This window comes from Electrona antarctica (genome assembly GCF_951216825.1).
Source record: "Electrona antarctica genome assembly, chromosome: 21".
In the NCBI taxonomy this organism is placed as follows: domain Eukaryota; kingdom Metazoa; phylum Chordata; class Actinopteri; order Myctophiformes; family Myctophidae; genus Electrona; species Electrona antarctica.
Window position 1 is genome coordinate 28,760,992 of NC_136802.1, and position 15,004 is coordinate 28,775,995.

Here is a 15,004-nt window from a genome sequence, read left to right on the forward strand (position 1 = left end):
GGCAGCTAATACTGTAGTTCTAATCTAAAACCACAGTCACAGTCTCTTGGATAAATTGGTTTTACACATGGAAAAATAACCCCACAACTGCAGATTTATGTTCCAAAGAATACACATTTTATTAAATGTCATCATTTTGATCATTTTTGTCCAGGAAGCTGAAATGTAACATGTTAGAAACAAGGGGGCAGGCAGACTTTCCAACGTTGAAGCTCTGGGTCCTAGTGGTAGGAGGAGGGACTACAGGCGGACCCGTGGATTCATGACCGGGAAACCCCGTGCAGCTGGGCTTTAACGTTGAGCGCTCGGTTGCCCTACGTCACTCAGGACCTCAAAGTTGAGGTCCTGGGAGGGACTTCCGGCAGTCTTCCGGGTGCTTCAAAACGCCACTGAGCAACTTCCACTGACATGAATAGCTGGGGGGGCGGAGCTTCGCGCCAGTTCAGTCTCTATTATATATATACTCTATGGTTAGAAATGGTGAGAGATTGTCATCTTCTTAACCACTTGACGCCCTATTTCTAAAATAGCCATTCTATACAAGTCTACAACGTTTCTATACAACACATTGAAATGGTAGAAACCTACAGTATAAAGACATCCCCAAAACAAGGAGGACACCAGGTTAAAAGTGGTTAACGTGCTCACTAGAGAGGCAGCGTTGACTATACTCTACGAAGCCAAAACCCTTGAAACGGCTTTAATAAAATGCTCAACGTTAGTGAAATTATATCAAAAATGCTACCGAAAATCTAACAACTGCTCTGCTGCATGTCCATCTCCACCTCCATGGGAATCTGTCCGTTGGAAGAGGAGGACACGGCAGGACGGCAGGGAGAAACGGGAGCGTTTCCCTCCTCTTCCAACTGTGAGTTGGAAGAGGAGGGGGAGGACGTGGCGGGAGGAGTGTTGGCGGCGGCAGCCAGTGAATCCAGTGAAGCCAGTGAATCCATCTCCACCTCCATGGGATACTGTGAGTTGGAAGAGGAGGGGGAGGACACGGCGGGAGGAGTGTTGGCGGCGGCGGCAGGAAGATCCATCCGCGGGTAGAACGGCCCCACCAGCCAGTTGAGCGGCGTGTTGTTGATCAAGTAGTCCATGACGTTGTCCAGGGACTCCTTCATTTTGACCAGCTGGACCTTGCTGTTGGCCAGCATGCTGTCGGGCAGGTCTCCGAAGGCCATGGCTTTGCGGAAGCTGGCGTACACCTGGGCGGCAGAGGAGCTGATGGACAGCGCCTCCTGCTGGATGTGGTGAGGAAGTCCTTGCAGGCCCGACACCAGCACCAGGCAGGTGGTCTGGAGCTGCTGGGTGAGGGAATGCGCCAGGACCAGCGTGCGAGACTCGATGACCTGTTGAGTTGAAGAAGATGGAGGGAACGTGGTGAATGTTGGTTGGAACGCTGTGCTTTACAGCAGTGGTTTTCAACCTTTTTCATATCATTATTTTTTTCATATTATTGATTTCATATAATTTTTTTCACATCATTATTGATTTCATATCATTTTTTTTGTTCATATCATTATTCGGCATTTGAGCCACCAAACACCATTTGATGAGATTTATCCTTATCCCTAAACTTCTTTACCTTTTCTTTTTACTATTTTGCAAAACATTTTTGAATAGTTAAAATGGCCAGTCTACAAGCTCACAACGTGTCAATGTAGATTAGATAGTTGAACTATTCAAAAATGTTTTTCAAAATAGTAAAAAAAACGCAAATAAATTTAGGGATAAGGGGTTTAGCGGTGACAAAAATGGAGTCCTTATTAGCCTCTCAGGCTATTATGGAACCCTCTTTCTGCATTCTGGATGTGCTTCTGTTGGTTTGTCCAGGGTTGAGAGCCTTCTCCTTACCTCTGTCCCATTGCTGGCCTTCTCCTGTTTCACACCGCCGGAGGTCCAGTCTACCAAAGAGTAGGCCCCATTCATGTTCTTCTTGGCATATTCAATCTGGTGTGAAATAAAATGATGTAGGCATTACTAAAGAGAATTTATAAAGTAATGTATCCGATTGCAATTCAAAGCCATTTCATTCGCTTATGACATTGTATTGGTTTTTATTTATCTACAGTATTGCTATAGAGGGTATGCGCATGCAGTGGCGAAACTACCTGGCAGTGGGCCCCGGTGCAAATATTTTTTGTGGGCCCCCTAAAATATAATAATACTAAAATGTGCTGCGGGGGGGGGGGGGGGGGGGGGGTGCGATGCGATGTGAAATGATAAACAACTCCCAACTTTGTCTGCCCAGTGCTCCCCCAGTGCCTCCCCAGTACCTCCCCAATGTCTGCCCAGGGCCTCCCTAGTGACTCCCCAGTGCCTCCCCAGTGTCTCCCCAGTGCCCCCCCAGTGCCTCCCCAGTGTTACCCCAGTGCCTCCCCAGTGTCCCCCCAGTGCCTCCCTAGTGCCCCCCCAGTGCCTCCCCAGTGTCCCCCCAGTGCCTCCCCAGTGTCCCCCCAGTGCCTCCTCAGTGCCTCCATAGTGCCTCCCCAGTGTCCCCCCAGTGCCTCCATAGTGCCTCCCCAGTGTCCCCACAGTGCCTCCCCAGTGTCTCCCCAGTGCCTCCCCAGTGCCTCCATAGTGCCTCCCCAGTGTCCCCACAGTGCCTCCCCAGTGTCTCCCCAGTGCCTCCCCAGTGCCTCCATAGTGCCTCCCCAGTGTCCCCACAGTGCCTCCCCAGTGTCCCCACAGTGCCTCCCCAGTGCCTCCCCAGTGTCCCCCCAGTGCCTCCCCAATTTTTGGGACAGAGTAAAAAAAAGATTTTAACAGAAAGATAACGCTCAAAGTGAGTGACAACTCAACACTTGTCAGTCACTTGGCATAGTAGCACACACTACACAGCATGCAAGGCAGCGATGCATGCATGCAAACGACATGTTTCTACAGCTGAGATTAGTGTCTCCATCTCTCTCTGGAAGTGGTTGCACATTACCTCTACGGCCACACTGAGGCGCTCCAACACAAACACTCTGATGAAGCTTCAGCTGACACAAATCAACACCATGCTGTTTGTACAAAACACACAATCTCCTCTCCACGTTTCCACTTCCCCACTTGTCCTAATGTTAGTAAAATAATTAACACAACAACATACCTGCAACTTTGCAAGTAATGCTGGTCGCTGGAGCCTCGCAACGTCTGTTTCCTTCATTTTATTTCCTACTCTTGTAACCAGCGGGGATGCGCTTTTGTTTCAAAACAAACTAATGTTGACAGTACACGTGACTCTGCTACTACGGGGGACGGGAGAAAGAAGGAGGGGCAACTACAGCTGTGTCTGAGCAGAGCACCGCACAAGTAGTGTTGCAGGAGGAACGCGTGAATAAAAGAAAAAGGGGGGCTTGCTGCCTCGCTCATTGTGCTGCCCCCCTCCCCTCCTGATGCCCCAGGCATTTGTCTGACTTGCCTGATGACAGGGCCGCTTCACTGTACCAAATGCGTCTTTGAACTGTACCTAAGCGATCTGATAGTAAAATATTCAATCAATTTGCATGTTTCACTTTCAATCATTCTGTATTTGTGTATCTGTAGGACTGCAGGGCTGCAGGCTATCAGAAATGACTTTGGACAGATGGAAAAAACTTTAGTTAAACTTGCAGAGTGACAGATTACTTTACCTGGGTTACATCTTCTGATAGTGCTGACATGACATAATAATCCCATCTAGTGTTTCATTAGCGCGACGGAACGTGACAGAATAGTCTACAGCTGAGCTATGTTGTGCTGCTGACAGGCAGCGCATGAACACAAACACACACGTTGAAACAAGGTGGTAAAAATACCAAGAAGGAGTGGACAGTGATGTCACTGTTATGCAACAGGAAGTAGTATGGACTTGAAGCTGTTTATAAACCAGCAGTCAGTGACATCACTGACAAATCCTTGGTGTTACTCTTCCTGCGACCGATAGCCCCTGAAACCAGGCTTTCACCGTCGTCCTGACTCTTTTTTTTCTCTCTTTTTCTTCCCCTTCATGGGCCCCTTGGGGGCGCTGGGCCCCGGTGCAATGCACCTGTTGCACCGTCGATAAAATCGCCACTGTGCGCATGCATAAAGTGAATGGCAAATCGAGTGGCAAAGTGAGTTTAACATGGTTTAATGTCATTTAATGCAATTAGATATGACTTTTCTGTTTGGATGAATGGGCTGTCAAGACCAGAAAGTCATTTTTAGCCACTCAGTAGGCATTCCTGCATAACTTCCTGGTTTGATGATGATGTCACGCGCATACCCTCTATTACATTTGTGACCGAGTCTGGCAAATAGGCCCTCATCTTGACAAGAGTAATTTTTCAGTTTTTTACAGATTATTAAAGTACAGAATGTAAGCTTTCATATGATGTATCATTCAATTACATTGGAAAATATTTGAAGGAGATATGAGCATTTTAAAGTGATTGTACTATTTTCCCCAAAGCTGAGAAAAGCTCCTTTGAATGTTCACTACATTCTGACACCTAGAGCTAGAAGTGGGTGTGTCAATGGGAGGAACAATAGGTACTTAACTCCACCCATAATGACTCACTAATCACCCAAACCACCCCCACATGTAGCTGCATGTCAAGGGAAGAAGATGGGAACAACATTTAAAAAAAAAAAATAAGATCTTACACCTTAGGCAGGGTTGGGAAGGTTACAAGTGCTTCAGCAGCAGCGTCTCCAGGACGAAGTGCTTCAGCAGCAGCGTCGCCAGGACGAAGTGCTTCAGCAGCAGCGTCGCCAGGACGAAGTGCTTCAGCAGCAGCGTCTCCAGGACGAAGTGCTTCAGCGTCTCCAGGACGACGTGCTTCAGCGTCTCCAGGACGAAGTGCTTCAGCGTCTCCAGGACGAAGTGCTTCAGCGTCTCCAGGACGAAGTGCTTCAGCAGCAGCGTCGCCAGGACGAAGTGCTTCAGCGTCTCCAGGACGAAGTGCTTCAGCGTCTCCAGGACGAAGTGCTTCAGCAGCAGCGTCTCCAGGACTAAGTGCTTCAGCGTCTCCAGGACGAAGTGCTTCAGCAGCAGCGTCTCCAGGACGAAGTGCTTCAGCAGCAGCGTCTCCAGGACGAAGTGCTTCAGCAGCAGCGTCGCCAGGACGAAGTGCTTCAGCAGCAGCGTCGCCAGGACGAAGTGCTTCAGCGTCTCCAGGACGAAGTGCTTCAGCGTCGCCAGGAAGAAAGTGCTTCAGCGTCTCCAGGACGAAGTGCTTCAGCGTCTCCAGGACGAAGTGCTTCAGCAGCAGCGTCTCCAGGACGAAGTGCTTCAGCGTCTCCAGGACGAAGTGCTTCAGCAGCAGCGTCTCCAGGACGAAGTGCTTCAGCAGCAGCGTCGCCAGGACGAAGTGCTTCAGCAGCAGCGTCGCCAGGACGAAGTGCTTCAGCGTCTCCAGGACGAAGTGCTTCAGCGTCGCCAGGAAGAAAGTGCTTCAGCGTCTCCAGGACGAAGTGCTTCAGCGTCTCCAGGACGAAGTGCTTCAGCAGCAGCGTCTCCAGGACGAAGTGCTTCAGCGTCTCCAGGACGAAGTGCTTCTGCAGCAGCGTCGCCAGGACGAAGTGCTTCAGCAGCAGCGTCTCCAGGACGAAGTGCTTCAGCAGCAGCGTCTCCAGGACGAAGTGCTTCAGCAGCAGCAGGACGAAGTGCTTCAGCAGCAGCGTCTCCAGGATGAAGTGCTTCAGCAGCAGCAGGACGAAGTGCTTCAGCGTCTCCAGGACGAAGTGCTTCAGCAGCAGCGTCGCCAGGACGAAGTGCTTCAGCAGCAGCAGGACGAAGTGCTTCAGCAGCAGCAGGACGAAGTGCTTAAGCAGCAGCAGGACGAAGTGCTTCAGCAGCAGCGTCGCCAGGACGAGGTGCTTCAGCAGCAGCAAGACGAAGTGCTTCAGCAGCAGCGTCGCCAGGACGAAGTGCTTCAGCAGCAGCGTCTCCAGGACGAAGTGCTTCAGCAGCAGCGTCGCCAGGACGAAGTGCTTCAGCAGCAGCGTCGCCAGGACGAAGTGCTTCAGCAGCGACAGGATGAAGAGCAGCAGCAGCAGTATGAAGCAGAGCAACAAAGGTCTGAAGCAGGCTATTGAAAATATTCACACCATGTTGCAAAACATCCCAGCTAACAATGGACAACGATGGAGAAGCTACGGTCAAACAAGAAGCTAGGGAAGAAAGATTCATAACGGAGCGCTTATCCACTGAGGAAGATCAGTGCGGGGAGAATGAGGAAGTCTTCAACCCACCACTAAGCAATTGCTGTACCACCATTCATATTAATGAGAAGTTCAACTGCTCTAGCCCTAGTAGAGTCAAGGTCCTCTCTGATAGCTTCTGGAAGCAGGAATACCTGGAGACTCTACAGCCTAGGAGGAAATGGCAGGCCGAAAAGCCCAATCTGCAAGTTGGAGATGTCATGCTGTTGGGGGACTCTCGGGTGACGGGGGGTGAGTGGCCTACAGGACTCTTCGTCAAGGCTGATCCCGGTCACGACAAAAAGTGAGGAAAGTCAGCGTGAAGGTCATCCGACAAGGTACTCCCAAAGTGTACTCTAGACCCATGTCAGAAGTTGTTCTTCTTCTTCAAAAAGAGACTGTATAGTGGTATAACCAATTATACCATGCGGGGAGTGTGCTGTTTACTTTCTATGTAGTTTACCTTTAAGCCTTATGTGTAATGGAGACCAATGTTCCTTTGCCTAATTAGTAATTCTCCTCACCTGGTCAGCCTCACCAGGGTAGTTAATGAGGTGATTAGTTTGGTCAGAGTCAGTTCAGTTCAAGCCAGCACACTGTCAAGAGCTCACTCACTGCATGTTGAGTTAACCCTTTCTCTCAGGCCTTGGACAGGATAAGTCTGTAAGTTTGTGTTAATTGTTAAACTTTATGGCTCTTAAAGCATATCTTAGCTCTTAAAACAAAATGCTTGTAAGTTGGTTTGATCATTTCTAAAAGTGATGCATAAAAAGGACTAATGTTTTTGTTTATGATTGTACTGTATTTGACACAAATGTCTGTGTTTTCTGTTTTTCTGTATTGCAGTTTTACAAATTTAAGTTATCACCAGTAAAGAACCTAAACCAAGTCACTGCTTTTTGGAGCTTTATTGGGAACTTTGTTAGCTGTCTGCCAAGCCATACAGACTGTACACCAAACGTATAGTAAGGGCAGAATACATGTCAAGGACCCCCACAAATATATGTAATTGGCCGCTGACTCCCATCTGAAAATATGTTGTTCCAGGGACCCCACAGAAGCAAGGCTTTCAGTTAATAACGTTCGCTTTGAATATTCAAAGATTTGTGCCACATTTTCACGAATTAAAAAAAAAAAAAATAAGAGAAAAAAGCGCGGCGATCAGTGCCGCTCTATGAGCTTGTAGATCTGCTATTTTTCAATGGCTAAAGTATAAGAATGCTTAAAACACCAAAAGGGGTTAATAATTTTATGACCAACAATAATAAATTCTACAACATTCATTGGTTAACTGCATCTAGGATCACAGGCATAATGGTCTCTGCTTTATGGTTATGACTGTATGTATTATTAGCTTTTTCAGTTTTAGTTGGTATAAATTCTCAAAGTTGGGTCCAGGGACCCTCAGGGTTTATACCCTGAGGGGTATAAATATAAAACAAGACCCACCAGGTCCACGGTGTTGTTAAGCTGAGCGATGGACTCCTGGCTGCGCTGCTTGGCGTCTAGCACTTTGGCCAGTGCTCTAGTGTACGCCCGCTTGCGCAGTTTGGTGGACAGTGAACCCAGGCGGACATAGTAGCTCGGCTCCTTCCTATCAAATCCTCTCACCGTTTTAACCTCCAGCGCTGTTGAACAAGGGAAGGAAACATTTAAAAAAAAAGTCATTGCATAAAGAAATGAATGCCGTGGTCATTGTTTATTAAACGTTCAGCACTTTATTTTTAGTTTTTGATGTCTGAAAAAGCTTTCATTCTTTACAATGTCACAACTACTTGGATCTTATGTGTTCAGAAAAAGGTTTTGGATTTTAAGAGCAAACCGACAGCAAATTAAAGTATCTCTCTTCGCTTGGCTTATTTATATCTTCTGCCTTTGACAAGATTTAACTCTAACCCTCGTTAACCAGGGTACATTTCCCCCGGGTCTGTACTTGCCTCCCCCCAGGGGTCTGTAATTTTTCGCTCTACACCAAATCTGTTTGCCAACAAGCTCACTACACTACAAATAAGAGTAAATGGAGCAGTTATTCACTGATTACACCCTAAAACTTAGCTGAACAAGGAACATAGTGTATAGAGGATTTAAAAGCTCATTCAGCCCTGAACAGCTAATGTTCAGTTCTCACTTGGTGATGAAGAACTCTACAAGGGCCTTAAAGGGTTAAAGGGACTTCTGCTAATGCAGTCCGATAAGCTGTAAAAAAAAGAAAAAGCTTAAAAATTGGCCCCTGAAAACTGGGCCAATTCCAACATTCCGACAACATACTTGTGGCTCCCTCTTAATGACCCCAATAACCCTTAGTACACATTTGTTTTTAAGAACTGGCTAGGCTCATCTCATAAACCTTTCATAAAGACAGATTGAAGTAGTAGTGCATGTGACAAGATTACTTATTCAAGTAGGCTATAATAATGAATATATTCACATTAATCTAATTGGATAAAATACAAGATAAAATCACACCCATACTGTGAACTGAGTGGTACGCCTCTCTCTCTCTGTGTAATTAGCAGGCAACAGTGCAACACTACCTCTCTCTCTCTGTTTCTGGCACAACAGCGCCACTTTTGCCCCTACTGGTACTCATAGTCACATAGGTGAGGACGGAAGGACATTGCTGTTCCTTGGAGTGGTTGCACCACTCAAAAATGAGATAAAATACAAACACATCAAAAAGACAAAGCAATAAGTCTTTACTTAGTGGATTAATTAGCTAATTAGTGTAGCTGTCCCAATGAAGAGCCCAGTACCAGTGTTCAGTCGGTCTGGACCCATTTCTGGGTCACGGACACAATTTTATGCAGTCCCTTTATTTTGTATTTAATTTTTTCAGTAATTTCATGGAGAAATAATAGAAAAAATTAAAGAAATTCCCTAAATTAGAAAAGAAACGAAGCAAACATTGGAAACAAACATTCAAACATGTAGGATTTGGATGGAAGTTGTGAAAATTGCTGATCCACAAGCTTGCAACGCGGCGCGCACACAACGCGAAGCGCACACAACGCGAAGCGCACACAACGCGAAGCGACACGTTGTGTGCTTGTAGATCGGCTATTTTCACTAGTTTGGGTCCCGCGGCGGGGCAAACTCTCTTTTGGGGTCTCGACCTGAAAAAGTTTGGGAACGAACCACTGCTGGTTTTGGACTTTGTGTCACTCAACTCACCCAGCTCTTCCTCCGTCAGGGGCAGATACTGCTCCACCAGGCCCTCGGACTTGCTGAGGGCCGTGTCCACGCCGCTGCTGACCATGTGGGCCACGCGGCTGTCCAGCACCGTGTTGACCATGGAGATGGTGATCTCCACGCCGCCCGTCACCGCTCCCTGCGTCCTGACCACCATGTGGTTCAGCGTGCCGGAGACCGTGTCCTTGGCGCCCGTCACCGCTCCCTGCGTCCTGACCACCATGTGGTTCAGCGTGTCGGAGACCGTGTCCTTGGCGCCCGTCACCTTGACCGCCACGGCGTCTTTGGCGCCGCTCACGGCGTGCACGGCATCGGCCACGATCTGTCATGCAGAGACGGGACGGGACAAACTTTAACGATGAAGCAGTGTTGTTTTTGGCAGCAAATTTCTATTTTAGTTTTAGTCATAGTCTTTGGAATAAAACTCCATTTAGTTTTAGTTCATATTTTAGTCACCTGGAATGTTTTAGTGTTAGTCTAGTTTTAGTCGACTAAATATCATAAGATTTTAGTCGACTAAATCTACAGCTGATTTAGTCGACTAAAATGTATTTTGGCGTGATGCCGTCGCGATGACTGTTTTTACACTTGCTGATCTACAAGCCCACAACGCGTCGCGCTGCAACACGTTGTGAGCTTGTAGATCGGCTATTTTCAGCATGCAACTAATTGTAAAATGACTTATACTGGATCTCTTGTCCACTAGTCCCTTCCTAACATCTTAGTCTAGTTTTTATTTGTTGACGAGATTGTCAGTATATTTAGTCTTAGTTTTAGTCATCATAACTTAGTTTTCATTTAGTTTTCGTCAGTGGAAAAAGGTAGTCGACAAAAAAAATTCGTCTTAGTTTTAGTCGACGAAACAACATCAAAGAGTCGTGTTTGTTTGTGTGTCCAGATACCGTCAGCATAGGCATTGTGAAATGTGAGGTTGCATACAGTAGCTTGGCCAAGCGCCTACCCAATCTATCTCTATTGCAACAGTTGATAACTGACTCATTGGCTACTGTACCTGGTCAGACTGTTTCTGCAGAATTGGAAGAGTTTTCTCAATCTTATCCAGACCATAACAAGCAAGGACATTGGCAATGGAAACTGTTGGCAGTACAAAAACGGTAATATTAATAAAACATAGTAATATTAATAAAACATACAAATACTCTACTAAGAAAGCTGTATGTAAAACTTTGTTCTGGAAAACAAAATCAATAATTAAGTTAAATGTTGATTTAAGTGAATAGACGTACAGTTTTAATTGTGTCATGTGGTTGCTATAGTTTTATTTAAGGGAGGGAGTCGAGTCAATAACTAGGTGACAGGTCAAGATGTGCAAGAGCCAAATTCCCAACGAGTGACTCATCCAGACACAGCGGCTATTATCTCAACTGAACAGGAACTGGGGACTATAAATATTATCGTGTACACAAACATTTTGCAAGTCAATGACCACTTCTCTAAAATGTCGACGGTTCGGGACAGAAGAATCTTACTTTGAGGTTCCAGCGTGTTGATGATGGGCTGGGCGCTGGTCAGAGCCACAGAGGTGATGGTCTGGACCCCGTGCTCCGCGGCCTCGCACACACACTTGATGTAGGGGTGTGTGCCCTTGGTGCTGGTGTACGCGTCGGACATCATGCCATAGGTGGAGCTCACCAGAGGAAGGCTCGTCACCCTCTGAACCACATTCTGCAGACAGAGACATTATTAATTATAATTTAATAATAATATTGTGAATGTTAATGTTTTTCTTGGTATAATTGTGTTATTAATTAGTGATAATTAAGCAGACAATTTATTCAAAATTAGTCCCAGAACAATGATCCTATTGAGGTATCACAGTCATACCTCTCAGAACTTTAGGCTACTGGATCATTTTGGCTGAGACTGACAGAAAGTAGCCTCAGGAAACCCAGACTGCACACAGCTTTGTTCTGTCTCTCTAGCCAATATAGCAAAGGGCAAACTAGGCTATGTAGAAATCCAGAGGAAAGAATGTCGAGAAGACTACACAATAGCGCAATAGCTACATGTTTATCAAACTTCTAAAATCAGAATAAACAGTTCAGATTACACAAGACACACACACACACACACACACACACACACACAGAGAGAGAGAGAGAGCCTACCTGATTTGGGATAACTGCAACTGCTGCCATAATCTCTATTTGCGAAACCTGAAACAAGAACAGAAAATCAATGTCAACTTAACACAAAGTGTCCTAAAACAAGATGATTAGATTTAAATGCAGTATGAGTAGCCTTAGCCTATCCGTTAATTTATAGCCGGTATGTCACATCAGACAGAATTAACGGACATGACATGCTGTCTGATACAAAGTCATCCATAATGAGAAATTACATAAATATTAAAGTCTCATAAAATCGTGTAGGCTACTTACTTACCGATGCTTTTAATGTATGAGGAGTTTATGATGAAGAAAGAGTTCTTTCAATACGATGTCAGAATGATTCTCGCGTGAAATCAACGAACCGTACTGAGAGCTGCTCCGTTTAGAATGATATTGGGACAGTGCAGGTCAGTATTTATAAACGTCGTCCTATCGCGAGACGCAGGAGCTCTTCTGACGTAATCGACAGCAAGTTTCTGAGTCAAAGGTAAGTTGAATTCTGTGGAATTCCCCCAGTAGGCCTACAGTACTGTACAGCACAGCGTGACACACTTTTGAGGATGGGGATAGTGAAAGGGTAACAAGACAACTCACCCCTTTTGCCACTTTTGGTGAGTTGTCAGGACAACTCACCCCGAACGTCCGGACAACTCACCAGGGGTGAGATGTCTTCACTTTCGGGGGTGAGATGTCTTCACTTTCGGCCACTTTCTGGGTGAGTTGTCTTCACTTTCGGAGGTTATGTACAGCTGCCTCCTATTGTGGGCTTACGAACTGGAGAAGGACCCTGCGTGTAAAGTCATCTAAATGTCAGAAAACATTAACGTATGGTTTCCGAGAGGGGCTACCCCTGCCCTATAACATATCCCACACATCATGTTAATATGGTATAGCAATATTAGCCCTGAGCTGCACTTCTAATGATTTCCATACAGTTTTCAGGACATCCCCCCAAACACACACACACACACACTGCGGGCCCTCGACAGATCACACATCACACTGGATATTCGATATATTACATCCAAAAATCTTGTTATGACAGTGTGACACACCCAGATTATGCGTCGTCTTACAACATGATAACTTTTCACCTCTGTCCTCTGCCAGTGCGTATGGGTGCAACACGTCTATGACCTATGATCTGTTCATTCATTTAATTTAATTGCCTGCATGGCTTAATCAGACCTTGATCATGTGATATGCAAACAAAGTTCAACCGGATGATCATCCATTCATTCACACTATAATGTAACACCACATGCAGGGCCGGATTAACACCTCTGAGGGCCCCTGGGCACTGAAGCTCGAAGGGCCCCCCTTCACGCGCGCGCAACATTTTTGCTGTTTTGGAGCCGTTTTGGGGCAGTTTTATGCCGTTATATTGGCCTATTTCCGGTTGCCTACACCCCCCCCCCCCCCCCCCCCCCCCCCCAGAGTGACAGCCAATCAAGCGCATTGTTGCTGCTTTACACACAATTGCACTTTCAGCTGCCCTTCTCACCAACAATAAAACACTAATCTTTTTAGACACCATTTATTTCATTCGGATTAGCAGGGAATTTCTTTCTTTTTTTTGTACAATTTCAATCACTGGGCACGTGCCCAAAGTGCCCATATGGTACATCCGGCCCTGACCACATGCTGTGGTTTCATCATGACAACGTATTCATTACACAATGCAGCAGTGTTGTTTTCGGCGACTAAAACTGACAAAAAATGTTCATCGACTACCTTTTTTCACTGACGGAAACTAAATGGAAACTAAATGAAAACTAAGCTATGATGACTAAAACTAAGACTAAATATATTGACAATTTTGTCAACAAATTCAAACTAGACTAAAATGTTAGGAAGGGACTAGTGGACAAGAGATCCAGTATAAGTCATTTTACAATTAGTTGCAATAGCCGATCTACAAGCTCACAACAGTGACATGTCGCGCTGTGACGCGTTGTGAGCTTGTAGATCGGCTATTTTCAGCAAGTGTAAAAACAGTCATTACGATGGCATCAAGGCCTGACAAAATACATTTTAGTCGACTAAATCAACCGTGGATTTAGTCGACTAAAATCTCATGACATTTAGTCGACTAAAACTAGACTGACACTAAAACATTCCGGGTGACTAAAATGTGACTAAAACTAAATGAAAACTATTCAAAAGACTATGACTAAAACTAAAATCAAATGTTGCTGCCAAAAACAACACTGCTGTGGTTTCATATTCATTAAACAATGCAGTCCATGTACTGTCTGTTAATGAGGCTATTTATTCACTTGCAGAGTTTATAACATCAGTGAATTAGGAAAAAAGGGAATTAAAAGAATCACTATACCACTAGGGAATTGAAAAATGTACGAGGGTGGACTGGGCCGTGGGTCAGTGGTCCAGACTCCTTGGCCAGCAGCCCGAGTCTGGCAGTGTGCCGTGGGCTCGACTCCTGAACCCAACGGCCTTTACTGCATGTCACTGCCCCATCTCTCCCCCCCATTTCCTGTCAGCCTACTGTCTGTCCCTCTATAAAATATAAAATAAAGGCGAAAGCCACAAAAACAAACAATCGGTTTCTCAGCAGTGGGCACTTATGGGACATTTCAAATTCCCTAGGGAAGTACTTTTATTTAAGTACTGTACTTAAGTACAATTTTGAGGTATTTGTACTTTACTTGAGTATTTAAAATATCCAGTACTTTTACTTCTACTCCACTACATCTCAGAGCCAATATTTGTACTTTTACTTCACTACAATTATTTGAAAATTTTAGTTACTAGTTACTTTAATTTAAAAAAAAATGTTTGATTAGAAAACATACATTAACCACTTCAAACGCTATACATTTTGGCAATGTGAAAATAGCCAATCTACAAGCTCACAATGCGTCACAACGCGACACATTGTGAGCTTGTAGATATTTTCATTAGATTTTGTACACATTTTGAACTTGTGAAATGGGACATTCTGCAATATGAGTAATTTTACTTTTAGTACTTTAAGTACATTTTGATGCTGATACTTTTGTACTTTTACTCAAGTACATTTTCAATCACTTTTTCCACCACTGATGAAATAAAACGTAGTATTGTGCCCATTATGAATATTATATTTGCTCAACTTGTTTGTCTTGTTGCAGTGCCCAGTGGTCATCAGTGTTATCTTGGTTCAGCGTCCCTGTGACTCCTCTCCTCTGACATTATCTTCAATATGGGGTACGATGTTCATTCTGTTGAAACATGAATGTATTTGACCACTTTAACCCTAGATACATTGGCTATTAATAGCCGATCTATAAACTCACGTGACACGTTGCGAGCTTCTAATCTAGATCGGCTACTTTCAAATGAAGTCTGAAGTGGTTTTGTAATAATCTACAAAATAATTAGTCACTAAAGTTTAAAAATATTTTTTATGGAGTAAAAGTACACATTTGCCTTTGAGATGTATAGTGGAGTATAAATAAATGATTGAAAATTGGAAGTACTCCACTCCAGTAAAGTCAAAACTAGAAAAAGTGCCCCTTGGGGCACAG

The 15,004-nt window shown here is 45.0% G+C and overlaps 1 protein-coding gene across 3 annotated transcripts; it reads right to left on the reverse strand.

Moving 5' to 3' along the window:
- Positions 1 to 16: 16 nt before the first annotated feature.
- plin2 (perilipin 2) lies at positions 17 to 11,878 on the reverse strand. Of its 3 annotated transcripts, XM_079491097.1 has the most exons (9): positions 11,749 to 11,878; positions 11,472 to 11,519; positions 10,833 to 11,028; positions 10,355 to 10,437; positions 9,614 to 9,664; positions 9,325 to 9,547; positions 7,603 to 7,781; positions 1,858 to 1,953; positions 17 to 1,352 (listed from the first exon to the last, which is right to left on the reverse strand). In XM_079491097.1, exons 2-9 carry the CDS (start codon positions 11,499 to 11,501, stop codon positions 753 to 755), a joined length of 1,458 nt encoding a protein of 485 aa, XP_079347223.1. In that variant the 5' UTR covers positions 11,502 to 11,519; positions 11,749 to 11,878; the 3' UTR covers positions 17 to 752. The 3 variants fall into 3 exon arrangements, with proteins under 3 accessions (XP_079347223.1, XP_079347222.1, XP_079347221.1); XM_079491096.1 differs by having other exon boundaries at positions 9,325 to 9,664; positions 11,745 to 11,855; XM_079491095.1 differs by having other exon boundaries at positions 18 to 1,352; positions 9,325 to 9,664.
- Between the last annotated feature and the right edge of the window lie 3,126 nt (positions 11,879 to 15,004).